The sequence below is a fragment of the Chaetodon auriga genome, chromosome 15 (genome assembly GCF_051107435.1).
Source record: "Chaetodon auriga isolate fChaAug3 chromosome 15, fChaAug3.hap1, whole genome shotgun sequence".
NCBI classification, from domain to species: domain Eukaryota; kingdom Metazoa; phylum Chordata; class Actinopteri; order Chaetodontiformes; family Chaetodontidae; genus Chaetodon; species Chaetodon auriga.
The window spans coordinates 12,709,221-12,726,048 of NC_135088.1; the positions used below are offsets into that span (position 1 = coordinate 12,709,221).

The 16,828-nt window shown below is 41.0% G+C and overlaps 1 protein-coding gene across 4 annotated transcripts in view; it reads left to right on the forward strand.

The window, feature by feature from the left end:
• cadm2a (cell adhesion molecule 2a) overlaps positions 1 to 16,828 on the forward strand; it is a 201,446-nt gene that overhangs the window by 148,253 nt on the left and 36,365 nt on the right. For all 4 annotated transcript variants that reach the window (XM_076750562.1, XM_076750560.1, XM_076750563.1 and 1 more), the window contains 2 exons: positions 11,357 to 11,509; positions 14,761 to 14,898. In XM_076750562.1, the coding sequence (XP_076606677.1) occupies positions 11,357 to 11,509; positions 14,761 to 14,898 (291 nt within the window). The remainder of the gene's footprint in view (positions 1 to 11,356; positions 11,510 to 14,760; positions 14,899 to 16,828) is intronic.

A 16,828-nucleotide genomic window follows, 5' to 3' on the forward strand; every position in this document is an offset into this window, starting at 1 on the left:
GTGCAAACACACCAATACGCAAAGATGCACCGACAAATACACACACACACAAAGCCACCAATGTTTTAATGGCTAATAAGTACAAAGCGTTTATTCCTGACCTTTCACACTCTCTTCAGTAAAGTCCCCATAAAGAGGATTCATGGGTGTTATTTTGTTGGTTCATGCCTGCTGAAATGATTGTGCCCTGTGCGTCTCTCAGCTGTATTAGTCGAGTGTAATAGAGTATGAATCACACTCTCTTGTAAGTGTCTGGATTAAGCACATATGGGATTTACACAGTCTTCTTCCATTATCCTTCTGCCCACTGGGCTGCCTTATTTGTGTGTTCACGCACTGTGTGTGTGTGTGTGTGTGTGTCTGTGCGTGCATGCATGCGTGTGTCTGTGTTTGCATGTCGTTTTGCATGCACTAAATGAACGCATGAATGTGCAAAGCATTTCAATTTTCAACCACTCACATGTGCACTTCCCTGCCTTTTCTTGGAAGCAGCAGCAGTAAAAAGCTGCATTGAACATCAAATTCAACAGTTGATGTTCTCTGCAGGTTATTCCATATCACACCAGGGGTCGGGCTTGGGGGTCTATTTCATGGCATTTCCAGTGCAGAGCCCTGAGATTGGAAATGAAAAAGCAGCCAAGGACTCTCTTATTATCAGAAAAGCAAAGGGATACTACTGAAACCTCAGAATTGCGTTGCTGTTTTGGGTTTGGGTATATGTGTGTGTATTTGTGTGTGTTTTGGGAGTTGTCTTGCTGAATGTGGCAAATTCAGATGCACATGCTGATGGGAGCGCTGAGATGGTGAGTGTTTCCAAAGTGCCACTGGCAGTGTGAGAAAGGAAAGATGTCTCAGCTGCGAATGCCTTTGAGCACAGTAGGTTTCAGATTAATTTTCCTCGCTGCCTGTTGGGAAGAAGTAGATGGGGATTAGGGCAAGCACATGGTTGCTGAAAACCCCAACTCGCTCACTTTTTGCATACTTTGCTCTGTCACAATTAGTTATAAGAGAGCAAAATCTACTTTCCTTAAGGTTACTGGCCGACTCTGCGTTGGAATTTGTAAACACCGCTTGGACGCTGGTGCAGAAATTTGAACTAGAAAATGAGCAACAATCAAGATATTAACTCTTTATGAGTTTTCTAATTATCTCTAGGAATATGTGACTTGTTCATTACTTGTTCATAGTCTTATTAAAAAGACAATACATAGAAATGATAAATCTTCCGCGCCTTATCTTACAGAATAGATTAATATCGCAGACCTCTGTATACAGGCAGCTGAATCTGTAACGTTTGGCATCTCATTCAACAGATTGCCGTCTGTGCCTGCAACATGTGCCCGCATGTGCATGTGTCTCATCTCAGCGTGTGCCACATCCTCTATTAAAGTCAGCCACAGAGCATTAGCATAAACGTATTGGCTTTTCAACGACAAACGCAGCAACTGTCTCCATTACAGTCCTTTGAGTTGTGGCCATTTTCACAGGTGTTGTTCAATGTCAGGGCTGGGTGGCTCACCTCTAAGTTTAGTCGGATGAAAGAGATTCCTCCTGTCTCCTGTCCTCTCAAAGGTGCTCCAATGGCTGCGAGGAGTTGTTTGAATTTCGAATAAGTCATTGTCCCGAAAGTAGCCAATTTTGTCCTTTCCATCACTTACCACTGAGGGAGTTAAGCTGTGCTTCAACAGTGAGAGAGAGAGAGATGAGCGCTGGGCAAGAGGGATTCTCTCTTTTATAAGATTCGAAAGAGGTTAATATCATTTTACAAATTGCTCTTTTGGTTTCATGTAATTCAAGACTTGATAATGACTTTATTTCTTGGATTGAGAAATTTTGCATTGAGGCATAATTACAATTTATTCGTTATTCCCATACTAGAAAGAACCTATGTGTAATTACTTTCCAGGCAAAATTTGCAGGCCTATTAAGTGGACTCATCATGTGTGAGCACTGGCTAAGGTATGACATTCAAATCATTTATTCAACACGGTTGCTGTAATTTGCTAACCCTTTTTCATCCCAATTCCTCACCCACATCTGTATTTTCATTTTCAAGTATTACAGTATGCCCTTGATCCCTTTCTCTTTTCTTTAATTATCTGTCCACCCCTGCCTTCCACAGTCTGCCAGGATCGTGGTTTACCTGTCCTTACAAGCTTCATACAGCACACATTTGGTAGACCTTAATACATTGTGGCAAAATGTGACTAATGCAGCGGAAACACGCGTGTTGTCAGAGAACGTGGGTGCTCTGCGGGATGAAACAGACAGCCATTGCATCACGGTAGTGGAGTAGTTCGTTTTTCAAGGTCATACTTCAAGAGCCATTTGTTCTTGATTGCATTTCTGTTCAGTTTTGACTTTGACTCACTTTCTGACATCAGGAAAAGATTGTAAGACGGACACAGCATGCACACGTAACTCAGGGCAACGCTCGCCCTTATTTACAATATCTACAATGATTCCTTTGTTGTTTTTATGCCATCGGATGTAAAATTCTCCTTTTTGAAGGAATCAAAAGGTTTGTATAATGAATTGGAGGAATGGCTACCTTATATTTTAAGTATGGGCCTTTCACCTTTACAAATGCTACATCAAATTAACGTTTCATCCACATAACCAGTACACGACCTCATGCATGATTCAGTGAATTTACCCCCATATTCTTCCATACAACTGAGCATTTCTTTCTATACATCTGATATGACAATTAGAAGAAGAAGGTTCTGCACTGCTGCATGCAGTTATACTCAACAAGGTACATTTTGGTGAAATTGGTCCTCTGCATTAAAGCCATCCCTGAGGAGCAGCCACTAAGCCTTGGTCAAGGGACAGGAGAACTGACCTCCATGTTTTGACAGTGAAATTTGGCAATGAAATTATCCCGACATAATGAATATGGATTGTAGTTATACAGGGTTTGACATCATTCTGACAAAATGCTTGATTAATATTTAGAGTGTTGCCAATTAAATGCTAAATTTGAGGCCGCTTTTATGGTCAGTTAGATTGGTTCTGTCTCATGCTGTTTCACGGAAGAGACAAACTGACCATGAAACGGTGACTATCACACAGTCGTATTGGCGCATTAGTACAACACCATTTCTCTACATGCAGCCCTCATTGTAACAACAACAATGCATTGATGTTGTTTGCAGAATTACCACTACCACTGTACCAGCAGTGGACATCTCTGCCTGTGCTGTGCCATCTGCAGATTGATTGAATCTGTTTAAACATTAAGATTAGCGTTATGGATGAACAGCTAAGGGCCAACTGCTCCTTTTTAGGCCCCCGAGCTGCTCAATATGAAGCTATTCAGGCCCTCAGATGTCAAATATTCATCTGTCAGAATCAATTTGCTGGCAGCTTGTGGTTGTGTGAGTGTGTGTGTGTGTGTGTGTGTGTGTGCATGTGTATGTAAGTGCACATATACGTGTGTGCATGTGGAATGTCAAACATCCCACCTCCCCAGTATGCAACCATGAGAGCTTTGATGCATTCAGAGTATCTGTGCCTGAGCAATTTAGGGGATAGGCTTTTAAAAGTTTTCCAAAGTAAATAACAAAATAAGAAATGCCTGACAGTGCCTGAGTTTTTTTTTTTTTTTTTTTTTTTTAACAAATAGCAGAACTTTCTCCCGAAACTTAATCTTAGCAGGAAAGTTAAACTTTCGAGACAGCTGTCTTTTTTTTTTTTTTTTTTTTTCCTCGAAGAGTGCCTCTATGAAACATCCTTTCATATCGGTCTGAAGATTGGTACGGTGTTCTCTCTGATAGAAAAAACTTGACTGTAAATCTCCAAAGATCCCTAACAAGTCCCCTCTCTCCAAGACAAGGACCATAAAACATGAGAGGAGGAAAAAGAGGAGAAAGGAGACAGAATGTAGGCCTTGGTGGGATAAAGGAGAGGAATTAAGGAGGCATTTTATGAGAGCTTTCAGACGCAGTTATCACCTCTGGAAGACACAAGAAAACTTTTCTTTGACCTTGAACATTTTGCATCTTCTTCCTTTGTCACCTCTCTTTTCACGCGTCTGCGCTTGAGCGCAACGTTCAGCTTTTGATAAGAAAGCTTTGTCGACATGCTTGTGTTCTCATCGTATTTAGAGGTGCAGACAGGTATAATAATTAGAAGCAGAGTATAGTTGTCATTGACTGCGCGTGTTGCCTGTGGATCAGAGAAAATGGTGTCGGGCAAATGTCAGCTTTGTTTCTTCTGCTGTACAGCTGTAAAGCAGTTTAGGGTGAGAAAGAGACGACACTGTCAAATGAAGCAATAGATCCAGTTATTACTGCCATTATTAGTAGAGCCACTTATCATATGCGAGGTGTAGAGAAAAATACCTGAGGCAAATGGGAATAATTAGCTCACACTTAGCAGCAGGCTTATTCTTTCTCTCTTCTGGGAGAAAGTTCTGGAGCACAGAGTTGAGGAAAAGAAACTTTTAATAACATTTTATAATAGAATTGAAAATCAAGATTTTTTTTTTTTTTTTTAGCATTATCAAGAAACAATCATTGTGAAGATGCAGATGAAGGAGAGTTGCAGCGGGCACCCTAGAAAAACATGAAACTGCACACATACCAAGGAACCTGCTCTTCTACTGCTGAGCTGGAGGGAGAAAATGTATCCCTATGCAAAATACAACAGGGTTTAGAGGCAAGAGCTGTCTCCTCACTGACCTGCTTCTCACTTAATGAAGTAGGGCTGCTGGAGGTGTCCCACTGAACTCAGCATGGCAGGTAGAAACTGATGAAAGAAAATCATTTCTGTCACAGGAAAAATCTCCACAAGCCAATTACTGTATGGAGTATGGCACATTTTACATTTTAAAAGGCCGGTGTGCCTTGGAAAGGTATAACAGGTAATGGAGGTTGAGGAACGGCTGAGATGCAGAATATACATTAAGCTATTCAATAAACATTGCATTCTCTTGCCTCTCTCTCTCACTCACACACACACACACACACACACACACACACACACACACACACAGAGACACTCAAGTCCCCAGATGGCTTGTTGACAAGGAAAAGAGAAGTCATATCCAGACACAGGCAGCTGAATGTATATTCTGAAATTTGCACTTTTCTCATTATAAAACTGTGTCACTTGAATGAACAAACACCTGCCAAGGTTCTATACCAATACATACTGTCTGTAGACAGATGAAGGGACGGGGAGGAGGCCAGTAGAAAGGATGGGAGAGGAAAGGGCAGGGGAGGAGGGGGAAGAGAGAAGGGAAATAAAGGGATGAAGTGAAATGTGCAAACATGATAGGCTTGGAGTGAGTGACTTTAGCGTCATGACTATTTGCTTATGCATGCACTCTGTGTGCCTATACAATAAACACACCCTTAATGTACAAATGTAATTACCTTTCATGCACACACACACACACACACACACCCAAACGTACTCACCTGCTGCTTTTAATGATGGAGGAGCAGTGGAAAACTGCGAGATATGCAGCCAATTTATTTGGATATGTGCTGTACGACCGTTGTACACAGTATGTGCATGTCTTGCATATAAACACAGAGTATGGAGCTGTTTTGCTGTGGCCATCTGCACGGTGATGTGTTGCACTTTTAGTGAGGCTCCGGCAACATGATGAATCACAAAACCATCAGCTGTGTGTGATAATAGACTTAGGATTCCTCATGTTGAGCTGGAAAAAGCTTTTGTGCTCTAAAATCGCTTTCACACCTGGTTTCCCTTGGTCTGAAACAAAGGGGGAAAAAAAGGTAAATGATTGCCTATTAGTTGTTGTCAGGTTCACAAACCAAGTGTTGTGAACGTGAAGGTTAGTCATTTATTGGACAGTTTTGGGGTCCTGTGTCATTCTGCAGCATAGGGAAACAGTGATGAAAATGAAACACAGGCTGTAACAGCATTCATTACTACGTCTGAGTGCGTCTAGACGGAGTTGGATACTCAAACAAAAGTCCAAGCCCGGTCTAGTAATTGTTTTTGTAGCAGGGGGAAAAAAAAGGGTGTTGCGTTATGTTTTTGTGACTGTGCCTGTGGAGCATTCGTGGGTTGTCAAATTGCCTTGCATTCACAAGATACAGCACAGTATGCTGTTAAATTTTGGAAACCAAAAAAGAAAAAAAAAAAAAAAAACAATTATCAGGATGTTGTGAATAAGATAACGTGCGGGTAAGAATCCTTCAGGGGGGAACAAGACGTCGCTGTTGCAGAGCGAGGTGAAATGTTGACAAAGAGGAGAAAAGTCACACGAACACACTTTCTTTTTGTGAACCTGTTGCTTATTAATGATCCAAAGACTCAGTTTGAACGTCATACAAAATGCCTCTTTGTTTCCATTGACAGTGGCTTTCAGCAAGACTGTTTCATCAGCGAACTGAACGTCTTCCCTCCAAGTAAAAATGTCCCTTTTAATTTAAAAGAAACAGAACATCTGTGACCTTCTCTCTGCGCAGCCTCTCGGTGTCTCAGCTTTCCTTTTCAAAGATGTGCCTTTCTTCTCATCCTCTACACATTTCTTTAAAAGGAGATTGCTGACATTTCCCCACTCTCCTCTGTCCCTCTCTGAATACACTGTTTGGGAACAAACTGAGTCCTTTGGCTTTGGAGCAATAGCTATTTATTCTCTGTTATCTGATCGGTCATGGCTGCATTCAGGGGAACCTCAACACGGATGGTTCCTCTGAGCCCACGGTCATCCGCAGTCATAATAAGAAGAGAAATCTTTCTACCCCCACTTGGTTTCTGAATATAAAGCTGTGTCTGCTTTGACAAACTCATAATTGTCACGTCTCAAGGTTCTCTGTGTTAGTTCTGCTGAGACTAAGGCAATCAAACACATAAAACACAACTCCTCTGCAGCTTTCTGCCTCTCTGTCTGTATGCACAGAGAGACGCAGACTAGGCTAAATGAGCAAAACATATGATTGTAAATTCAATAAATAGTTACTGTGGAATACAAACCCACCACTCTTTGTTGTTGACAACGCCGTCCTCCATGCACACATTCAGGACTAATGGTCTCTAATGGATGGCAGGCAGCTGCAGCACCTTTGCAGACAAATAGCAATGGATACATTCCTCTCCTCTACTCTCTCTCTGTCAATATCCAACCTTTTACTGGGTGGAGAATGAGAGACCAGAGGTTACGTTGCAAGGGTGAAGAAAAGTGAGAGTAGAAAATAGATGGCAGACTGTGTGCTTTGTTGTACATTTATGAGAAAAATCTGAGTCTTGTGCGCTGCATGTGTATGTCTTCACTCCTTACTTATTATTATGAATCTCCATCATCAGCTGTATATGCTACGTTTGCATCAGGTTTAGTTCAATTTATATGTCCAATTTCTGAGTCTGAATGGAGAAAGTGATCAAACACAAATCAAAAACAATCATGCAACAGGATTTTTTGTCATTTTCTCTTTACTTTTAAAATTTTGCTGATTAAATGAATGAAATCTTTCAGTATGACTGTATTATAGTATCCGTACCAGTTCTATCATGATTTCATGGTTATATACAACACCTTTCATGTTTCTAAATCCAGCCTGAATCCATCCTTCCAGGGGGATCAGGATGATCCTGCTTTTTGGCATCTAAACCATCCTGATCTCCGCCTGTAACCACTGAAAAACTGCAGGAATGACACTTCAAGCGTGATTGAATTACTAAATCCAAATTCTAATCTGAGTTATCGGAATCATCAGATTCAATAAACTGGAGTATTGAAGTTCTATATTATTATCTGCATTCACTGCTGTATCATGCAGGAGACGTGACAGGAAGTGTTAATACCACAGTTACAGAAGCATGTCGCTTCAGCCGAGTCACGTTACAATTAGGCCCTCTTTTTAGAAATGCAAATTCAATGTCAACACAGCTTTGGAGTCACTGTTCTCATTACCTTGCTTAATTAGACCAACAAGTCAGAATGCACTTTTCAAACAGCTATCTGTCTATCCAATCCCTCACACAAGCAGCCTCCCAGAATGGGCTGTTGAGGACAGGGAAGGAAGAAAGCAGAGCTGCATCGTGACAGCAAGCCAGCCAGCGAGAGTGAATGTATTTTCTGACATTTGCCTGCTCATACTTCCTTGCCCAAAGCAAATAAGACAACAGTTGAAAAGAAGCATTGTTTAACTTGTACACACTCACAGGTTAGTGGAGCTGCCGGAGTCGACAGAATGAGGTCTGTGGGGGTAGCAGGAAGGAGAGAAACCGAGAGACTGACAGAAAGATGTACCGAAGCAAAGAGAAGCGATTCTTTACTTAGAATCAGTCCAAATAATCTATTCTTTGTGTTCGTTTATTCTTTGATGAAACAAGGTGTATACATTTGTGTGTATACATATTGCATGACAGATAACAACTATCTTTTCAGGACAGGTCTCACCATTAACCGAACTGGCAGTGCGTTAAACTAAATCTAATTCGGTGGTCTTGCATTGATGGCCATGTGTACTCACACACACACGCACACAAAAAAAAAACTGGAACGTTCTGTCGCCAGTGCCAAGCCTAAAGATATGTCATGTGCTCATATCAACGTGTCACGCCTGCTCAGGCTCAGTACACAGCATGTAGAGATAACCGGTGTTGCGAGGGAGGGGAAGGTACAGAACAAATGCAGTAATAAATGAGAGAGAGCAGCTGTCGTTTAGCCAAACTGATTACAACTCTACTGCCATTTACTGTAGGTGTTTAGCCTGGAACCAGCAAAGCAGAGCTATCCATCCCTTGGCAGGCGAAATGACATGAGATAGTGTGCTCACTGACATTTCTCCACATTTGTCAGTTCTGTGATCACTGCAGCAATGCATACACAGGGGCTGTAAAAAAGAAACGCAGCTGATGTGACTAACACCTCCTTTCACAGTCACCTCGAGGGCCAGACATTTACCAGTGACTGACAAATTACAGCCGTAAGTGGGTGAAAACACAGCTGATATTGTAGCGGTTGGCGCAGATTCAATCAATCAAATCAGTCAGAATCTGGCAGGACAACCAGTTGCCACAAGTTAGATTTTAAACAGTGATAATGTCTGTGCAAGGTTAAAAAAAAAAAAAAAAGCTCTTTGCAAAGGTGAATTCACTGTTACTGTGATGCACATCCTCTCTAAATCACCCTTTTTATATTTTTGTCATATTTTAATCGACTATAAACTCACTGGCTGTTCATTGGGGACTTGTATAATATAATGGGATCCAATGCAACAACTCTGCCATGAATTTTACGTTCATGAAGCTTACAATTTTCCAATTTTTGTCAAAGTCATAGTGGGTTGCTCCTAATGTTCTGCCCCTCTCATGCAAATGGGGTGGACAGAATATTAGGAACCCCTCTCAAAATACTCCACTTCAGTGCAACACCATCGCTACAAACTACAACCTAAATAATAAACATGCAGTCAAAGGACAGTGTCAGTCAAACCTGAACATTTGTACAGACAGAGGCTGTTGTATTGGATCACATTAGATTGTACAAGTTGTACATAATGAAGTGGCCGGTGAGTGAATATAGAGTGTAAATGAGCGTGTTTTGTGTTGCAGTTTGAGGAAAAAGTGACATGGTGTGTGTGGGCAGAGAAGGTTAAGGGGAAATAAAAAAGAACTTTTTTAATGCTGGCTTAAAGCTTCGGGAAGTTGAAACACGGTTTCAGTCCTTTGGATACCTTGGGTTTCATTTCTCACCGTTCAGCAAGACACTCTTTAAGGTACTCAGCACACAGACTGTCTAATGGTCTTTACTCTTCAGATCTCTGTAGAGAGGTTACAAAACCATGGTGCTCTACTTTTTAGATGATTTCTCACAAATTACCATAAGATAAGAATATTCTTTCATGTGGCCTCACATGAAAGAAAATATAAATGCCTGTACACAGATAATCAAGCCTCTTTTCTGCTGCTAAGCATGCAGACAACACACACACACACACACACACACACACACACACACTTGAACAAGGTGGGCTCCGAGTCACTTTGATGGAGGGTGAAAGTAAAGTAGCCTTGGCTGCTCATATTAAATAAAGTTTGCAGAAAGGCGTTGTACTTTGAAAAAGACGACTTGAATGAATCTCTTCAGCAGCCAAGGCCACGATACAGAATGAATGAAATGTTCTGCGCGCTCAACAATCCACATGGTCCTTTCTTACAAGTCTTTTGTGCTCTTGTGTTTTGTGCATCACAATGCACCCCCTGGACACAACAGGCACGAATCATGTCCATTCCAAGGCGTCATCCAATTCTGAAATCGCCGAGCACGCTCCCGCTGATTCACAGATATGAAGTGTACTTTGAAGACCATGGAGTATCTTTCACCAAGCCATCCAATTTCAGCAGATCCATTTCAACTCTCACATCTCGCCAAATTCTGATTAGGCCTTTTTTCTCAGCCCGTTATTGCTGTATTGATTTCCATTCCTGTTATGTCTTTTGGAAGATTACATTTTCATATAAGTAAAATGTCTCCAAGAGTTTCCAGCAAAGACTGCATGAGCATGATTCCACTGAAGAGATGTACTGATGCATCAGCAGAAAGTTCAGTTTTCAGGTCACATTTCAATACGACATTTGATTGTTTATGCATTTAAATCTATTCATGCATACATTACTTACACTACACTTGTTTTGGCAAGCACAAGTGCTTTCTTTTATTTCAAAGTAGATGAAAATGAGCATTGGCAATAACCATACCATACCACCGTGTTTAGCATTTCAGAATTAATGGGCAAAATTGCATATTCTTGTGCAAAGAGCTGTAGTTATAGAACAAGTTTGATAAGCGCACTTGTAAATAATGGCAGAAGCTGAGTTGCTGTGCACTGCCTGGTATTTTTGTGGTCTTACGGTTGGATATGACTCTGATGGCTGTTGTCGTGTCAACAATACGTACATGTAATACAGGGAAAGTGAAATATTAACACGCCACTGATCTCTTTTTTCTACTTTGTCTGCTGTGTCCTGCTGGTGCCATCTTGCAATCATTGATGTCTCTCAGTGTGCCTCTTTGACCTTGTCTTTCACTCGATTTCTCTGTGTGTGTTCCATGTAGACATACAGTGTATAAAATGGACATCAAGGCCTACAACAATCTACACAGTTTCCGCTTTACCGTAATATAAAGCACCTAAGAGGAAATGCTATTGCAACAGAAAATCATAGTACGTAGAGTTCACATTTTGCAGTGTATAAACTATTTTTACCAAATGAAAAGAGAAAGAGAAAGAGTGAACTAAACTGTTCCTGAATATTACTCACATAGTATCAAATTACTGTGTCTCCCGCTGAGATAACTCTCATCACTTCAGTTTGCTGCCATTTAAACACATTGTAACTCTCGCTCTGTCTCTGTCTCTCTGTCCAGCTTTAAGGGACAACAGGATCGAGCTGGTTCACGCGTCGTGGTCGGAGCTGACCATCAGTATCAGTGATGTCACGCTGTCTGACGAAGGCATGTACACCTGTTCTCTCTTCACCATGCCTGTCAGAACAGCCAAAGCCTACCTGACGGTTCTGGGTAAGTCCACGATCAAAACCAAAGTTTTGCTCTTGCTTGAAAGAAATGTCCATTCATGGACAGCTGTTACCGCAGTTTAAAAAAACCCAAGTCCCAGATTTACTTTGAACAGCGTTCGAACAACAGGTCCGACTTTGTTCCTTTCAGCTGTGGAGGACACATTTGTAGAGCAAGTAGGAGAGATTGTGAGAATAAGACAGGAAAGAAAAGGTGGCATCCTTCAATGCTTTATTGTCTACGTAGGCTTGCTTGTTCTTTGAATCTTAGAAGCTGACCAATGTTAGAATCTGTGTATTGTGGAAGTTTTCAATCTTGAAAGACGGCACCAAAATGGCAAGGAAGAGTGCAATGCCACTAGCTGTAGTTAGCAAAAAATGTGTGAAAAGGTTTCAATGAAATTAGGTGGAACCTGAGGCCGCAGGCCACGGAAAAAGCCAGTTGTTCTTTCCGCAGAACCCAGGATGTTTCAGAGGTTTGAAAGGGCATTTTTTTAAACATTTTTGCTCGATTTTGTTATGTGAGAAGGAGAAAGAAAAACTCATGCATTCAGTGTCTCAATTATTATTCATAAGTTGATTAAATTATTACTAAAATTATTCAGTTATTATTTCAGTTTTAAAAATTTATGGTTGTGGGGGTTTTTTTGTTGTTTTTTTTTTTTTTTCCTTTAAGGCGCAAAATACCTGCATCTGCAGACAAATAAAAACATACAGCTAGGCCCTCTAGTCGTGTTTGTGTTGTGATCATCGGCCCACACAAACATTGTCTCATTTCCTGCCACCGCGCTTATTATCTCGCCAATTAGTTTTCGCTAATGTTAATAGATGTGCTAGTGCACTCCAGGACCATTAGCTGGCTCTCTGTGTTAACAAGCATTCTGAGAATTAGAGACATTAAAGGCTACTGCTCAATAAGGATATGGAGAAAATTATTTTGCAATACTGAACAATAGTTAATGGTGCAAGCCAGGAAACAGAGGGGAGATTTAATAAACATTCAAAATGGTCTGGGAATGGTCTGGTTTATCTGCCACTGTTTCAGGACAGTGAGTGCTGGGAACGAACACAAGAACACACTGAAAAGGATTTGGACAAAATGCCAAACTGTTAAATGTGCAATGAAATCAGCTTCACACTCAAATCATTCAAAATATTTTGGTGAATAAATGCCAGCATGTGCTTATCTATTACCACAAAAACAAATTGTAAAACATTATAAATACAGTTCTAAATAAATCACCAAAATGATTCAGGTGGCTCCGTGAGCTCTACGCACACTGTATTTGAGCTAAACACTAACGTCAGGGTGCTAACACGCTCACATTGACTGTGCTAACATGGTGAAGTTCAGCAGGTGTAATGTTTCCCATGTTTACCATCTAAATTTAACATGTTAGCATGCTAACATTTGCTAATTAGCACTACACACAAAGCACAGTTGAGGCTGATGGCAATGTCATTAGTTTTGCAGGTTGTAAAACAACAGATTGGACTAATTAAAATTTTGACCTGATGGTGGTGCCAGATGTAAAAGTTAAGGGGTCACCAGGGTTATTACAGGTAATCCCTTAATTGCAATCCGTCCAGGAGCTGTCACGTCACTCTAAACCATAAATTTGAACCTTGCGGCGGTGCAAGAGGAAAAGTTAGGGAAAAACCGAAGTCACAAGATTTCATCACTGGGGTTCACGAATGTCTGTACAAAATTTCCTGGCAATCTGTCCAACGTGACAGTCCAGATGACTTTTTATGAAGGTGTCTCTCTTCGTATAAAACCTGTACTGTATTTATATAACATGTGGATCAGCATAAAGCAGTGTGATCACAATGACCACAGCAAAGTTTCTCCACCCCGCATCAGAAATCGAGCTCGCATTTCTTTTTCATGTCTTTAAAATGCTGTTGGTTGTGCTTAAACATTCATGCGCACACACGAATGCACCACAGCGCAGACAAATCCATGATGCACACGCATCAGCAGAGAACACACACACACACACACACACACACACACACACACACACACACACACACACAATGCTCTACACTCACACACACACACACACACAAACAGAGACAAAGATTAAAGCTTTGCAGCCTCTAGCCACCCAAGGGGAACGTGACTGTATAAGATGAACATCGTATTTGATCTGTTCTTTTTCAGTCTGGGAGAAAAACCATCTAACACTTTTCTGAGTCAAGCCACACTTACTCATTCACATACTCACGCACGTACCACAGTGCTTAGTTAGATATAGTGACACTTGCACTTTACACACTTGAAAACCATGCAATTTGCATAGGAAAACACGCATTGAAAATTGCGTCCATTAGATCTCCCTGCATACTGTGTCTACCAAGCTGCAGCCATTGTCCAGACTGTGTATGCAAAAAGGATGGTAAACAGCAAACAGCAAGACCTTTAATTCTGGTAATAAACCTTACAGGAGGTGGTGAGACGGACAAGGCCAGAGTCAGTCAATGGCATTGACTGACAGACCTTTCAGTCACTCAGCCTGAGGCAGACTTATTGCTCATTGACATTAGAAGGGCAGACACTACACACTAAGAACACTCATTATAGAAAAGGCCAATAATGAACATTTTGCTGTACAACCTTGTGGCCTCCTCTGTGGTCACAAGCCACAAACATAAAAGAAACAACATATTTTTCTGCTCGCACATAGCCATGAGGAGATATTTTGTTTTGTTTTGCCGTTATAGGCGGTATTTCTTTAGTAGAAAATAGTTCACACCAGTGTCTGCCTGAGTACGCAGAAGAACCTGGGTTTTGGTTGGGGGAGGACACATTGCTGTTGAATTTTTTAAATGTCATTTTTCAATTCTGTGAGCATCTCAAACAAAACACTATTCACCTCTATTGTATTTGACCTGGCGCGGAGACAGACATCTCACTACCAAGTCAAAGAAAATCAACACCACCTGCATACTACTACATGTATGTGAGAAAACATGTTTCTCTGTAATTTGGGTGAAGTGACCCTTAAAGAAGAGGATGGCCTGATGTTTAGAGAGACAATCCACCAATGTGTCAGCAAGATTTCTCCCTGATGTGTTCTTGAGCAGGACACTGTTCAGGGATGCTGCTCTGTAGTCTGCTCTCTAATCTCCCTGCAGGGGCGCAGGCTGGAGGAGAATTTCCAATAAGGCATAATAATGTTATTGTTGCATAATGGCGTACCGCTGTGTGTGAATTAGTTCCATCGCAGTGATTTCCGCTCCATCCTTCAGGTGTGCCGGAGAAGCCAGAGATTGATGGCCTGACAAAGCCCGCCATGGAGGGAGACCACATCACTCTGACCTGCATCACTCAGGGCAGCAAGCCCGCCGCCGACCTGCGCTGGTTCAGGAATGAAAAGGAGATCAAAGGTACGTAACGCCTGTATCTGAATCTGCTTCAGACGGTATATCAAGGCTTTGAGGATGAGAGTTATGGTGGATGACAACACATTTTTAGGGGAAATTAGGATAAGATCAGATAAAACTAATGCCTGGTTATGTATACATAATGTGCTTTTGAAAAATCTAAGCTGTTCCTTGACTGAACCTGACGAGATAATATATTTCATAAAGATATAGATTAGATAATCATACTGTTCTATTAGCTCTAGAAGTTCTAGAAGTGTTCACTGATATTTCTAAAGCGAAGCTATAGCTTCCCTTTGGAATAAACTATTCAATTAGGCCATCTCCACTGTGCTGTCAGATACTAGAATGTATTGATTATCACACTTCAGCACGGCTCAGCCTGCTCTGTAATAAACAAACAGAGCTCAAATGTGCCAGAAAATACAAATTTGTGTTATACAACGCTCAAAATACAGAAAGTCCGTTTCATAAAACCGGCTTCATGAAACTGCTGCAGTGGATGTCTCGACAGTGTGTTTCTGTTCCGAACAAGTTGTTTCTAATAGAGCAGATTCAGCATGTGTCCTCTGGCCTGAGACCGATACATTAACCTCCCTTGTTATCAGAGGGCTGTTCTAAACCACACTGACTGGACTACACACCTCATTTCAGCTCCTGCTCTGTTCTACTTGATGAACCATCCGCTTTGTAATTGTTTGAATGGGAGGGAGAGAGAGAGAGAGAGAGAGAGAGAGAGAGAGAGAGAGAGAGAGAGAGAGAATATTAAAGACAAGAGAGCCAGGGATATGAAATGATGAAATAAGGTTTTTGAGGAAGAGAGAAACAGATGCGGTTCTGTATCAAATAAACTGCAGAACCCAGTGGGACAGACCGTTGCAGATCTGCAGCACAGTTGCAGAACTTTTACCGAGGTTTCTATGCTGTTTCTTAGAGCAGATTAAAGCCAGATAACAAAATGTAAATCACCCTTTTTAAGTGACTGCGAGTGTAAACAAAGAGACAGGAATGACAATCACGGGTTTTTCCTTCTTTCTTTGTTCGAACTGTCAGAAAAAAAAAAAAGGAAAAAAAAAGCGCAAGTTTGGAAAGAAACTGTCACAATCTTTGTTCAACCCAACAGATCACTGAACCTCAGTCGTGTGAATAACAAGCAACCAGGTGTTGCACATCCTAAATTCCCAATTAAATGTAGTCAAATTTAAAGTAAAAGCGCATTTGGAATGCGAAACACACAGACACTTCACAGAGTTCATTTCCCTGCTTATACAAAGGATTAATAAACCACAAAAATCGTTTTTGCCAGAGCATGCATGATTTCTGCTTATTAACTTTGCATGTTAATGCTTTCTCCTTCTGCTGTTATGTTTTCTCTTCTTCCTCTGGTATCAGCGTTGACTACATCTCTTTTGTATCTGGGGCATATTTATTCCTGTTCTTAATGTACGATATGTCTTACAATATTTTTTTTATGTCAAGTGTTTTAAACACATTTCCACTACAATAAAGCCACCTTAGCAATCACCTGGTAACAGCGGTGAACCAGCATGCTAGCTGCTAATAGTCTTCCTGTGCTTATTCTCATTAACGCTGACAAAACCATGTTCTGCACATCCTTCATTAAAATTAAACAGAGTACTTGTTATTCTCTATAACCATTATCACACTTTTATGCCCGGCAATAATCTTTCACTTATTAAATTCTATGTTTACGAGTGGATCCCCAGGTCGCATGTTGTCTGATTGTTTTTTTTGTTTTTTGGGGGGATTTTTTTTCTACATTTTTGTAATGTAACTAATGTATTCTAGTAGTTTGTCACTCCACTTTAGATTTCCTCTTGTTTCCCCTCTGGGGGACATGAAAAAGAGTATACACTAATTAGCAGAGAGAGTATTTTTCCTTACAGGCTTATTGTGTCTCCACGGGTGATTA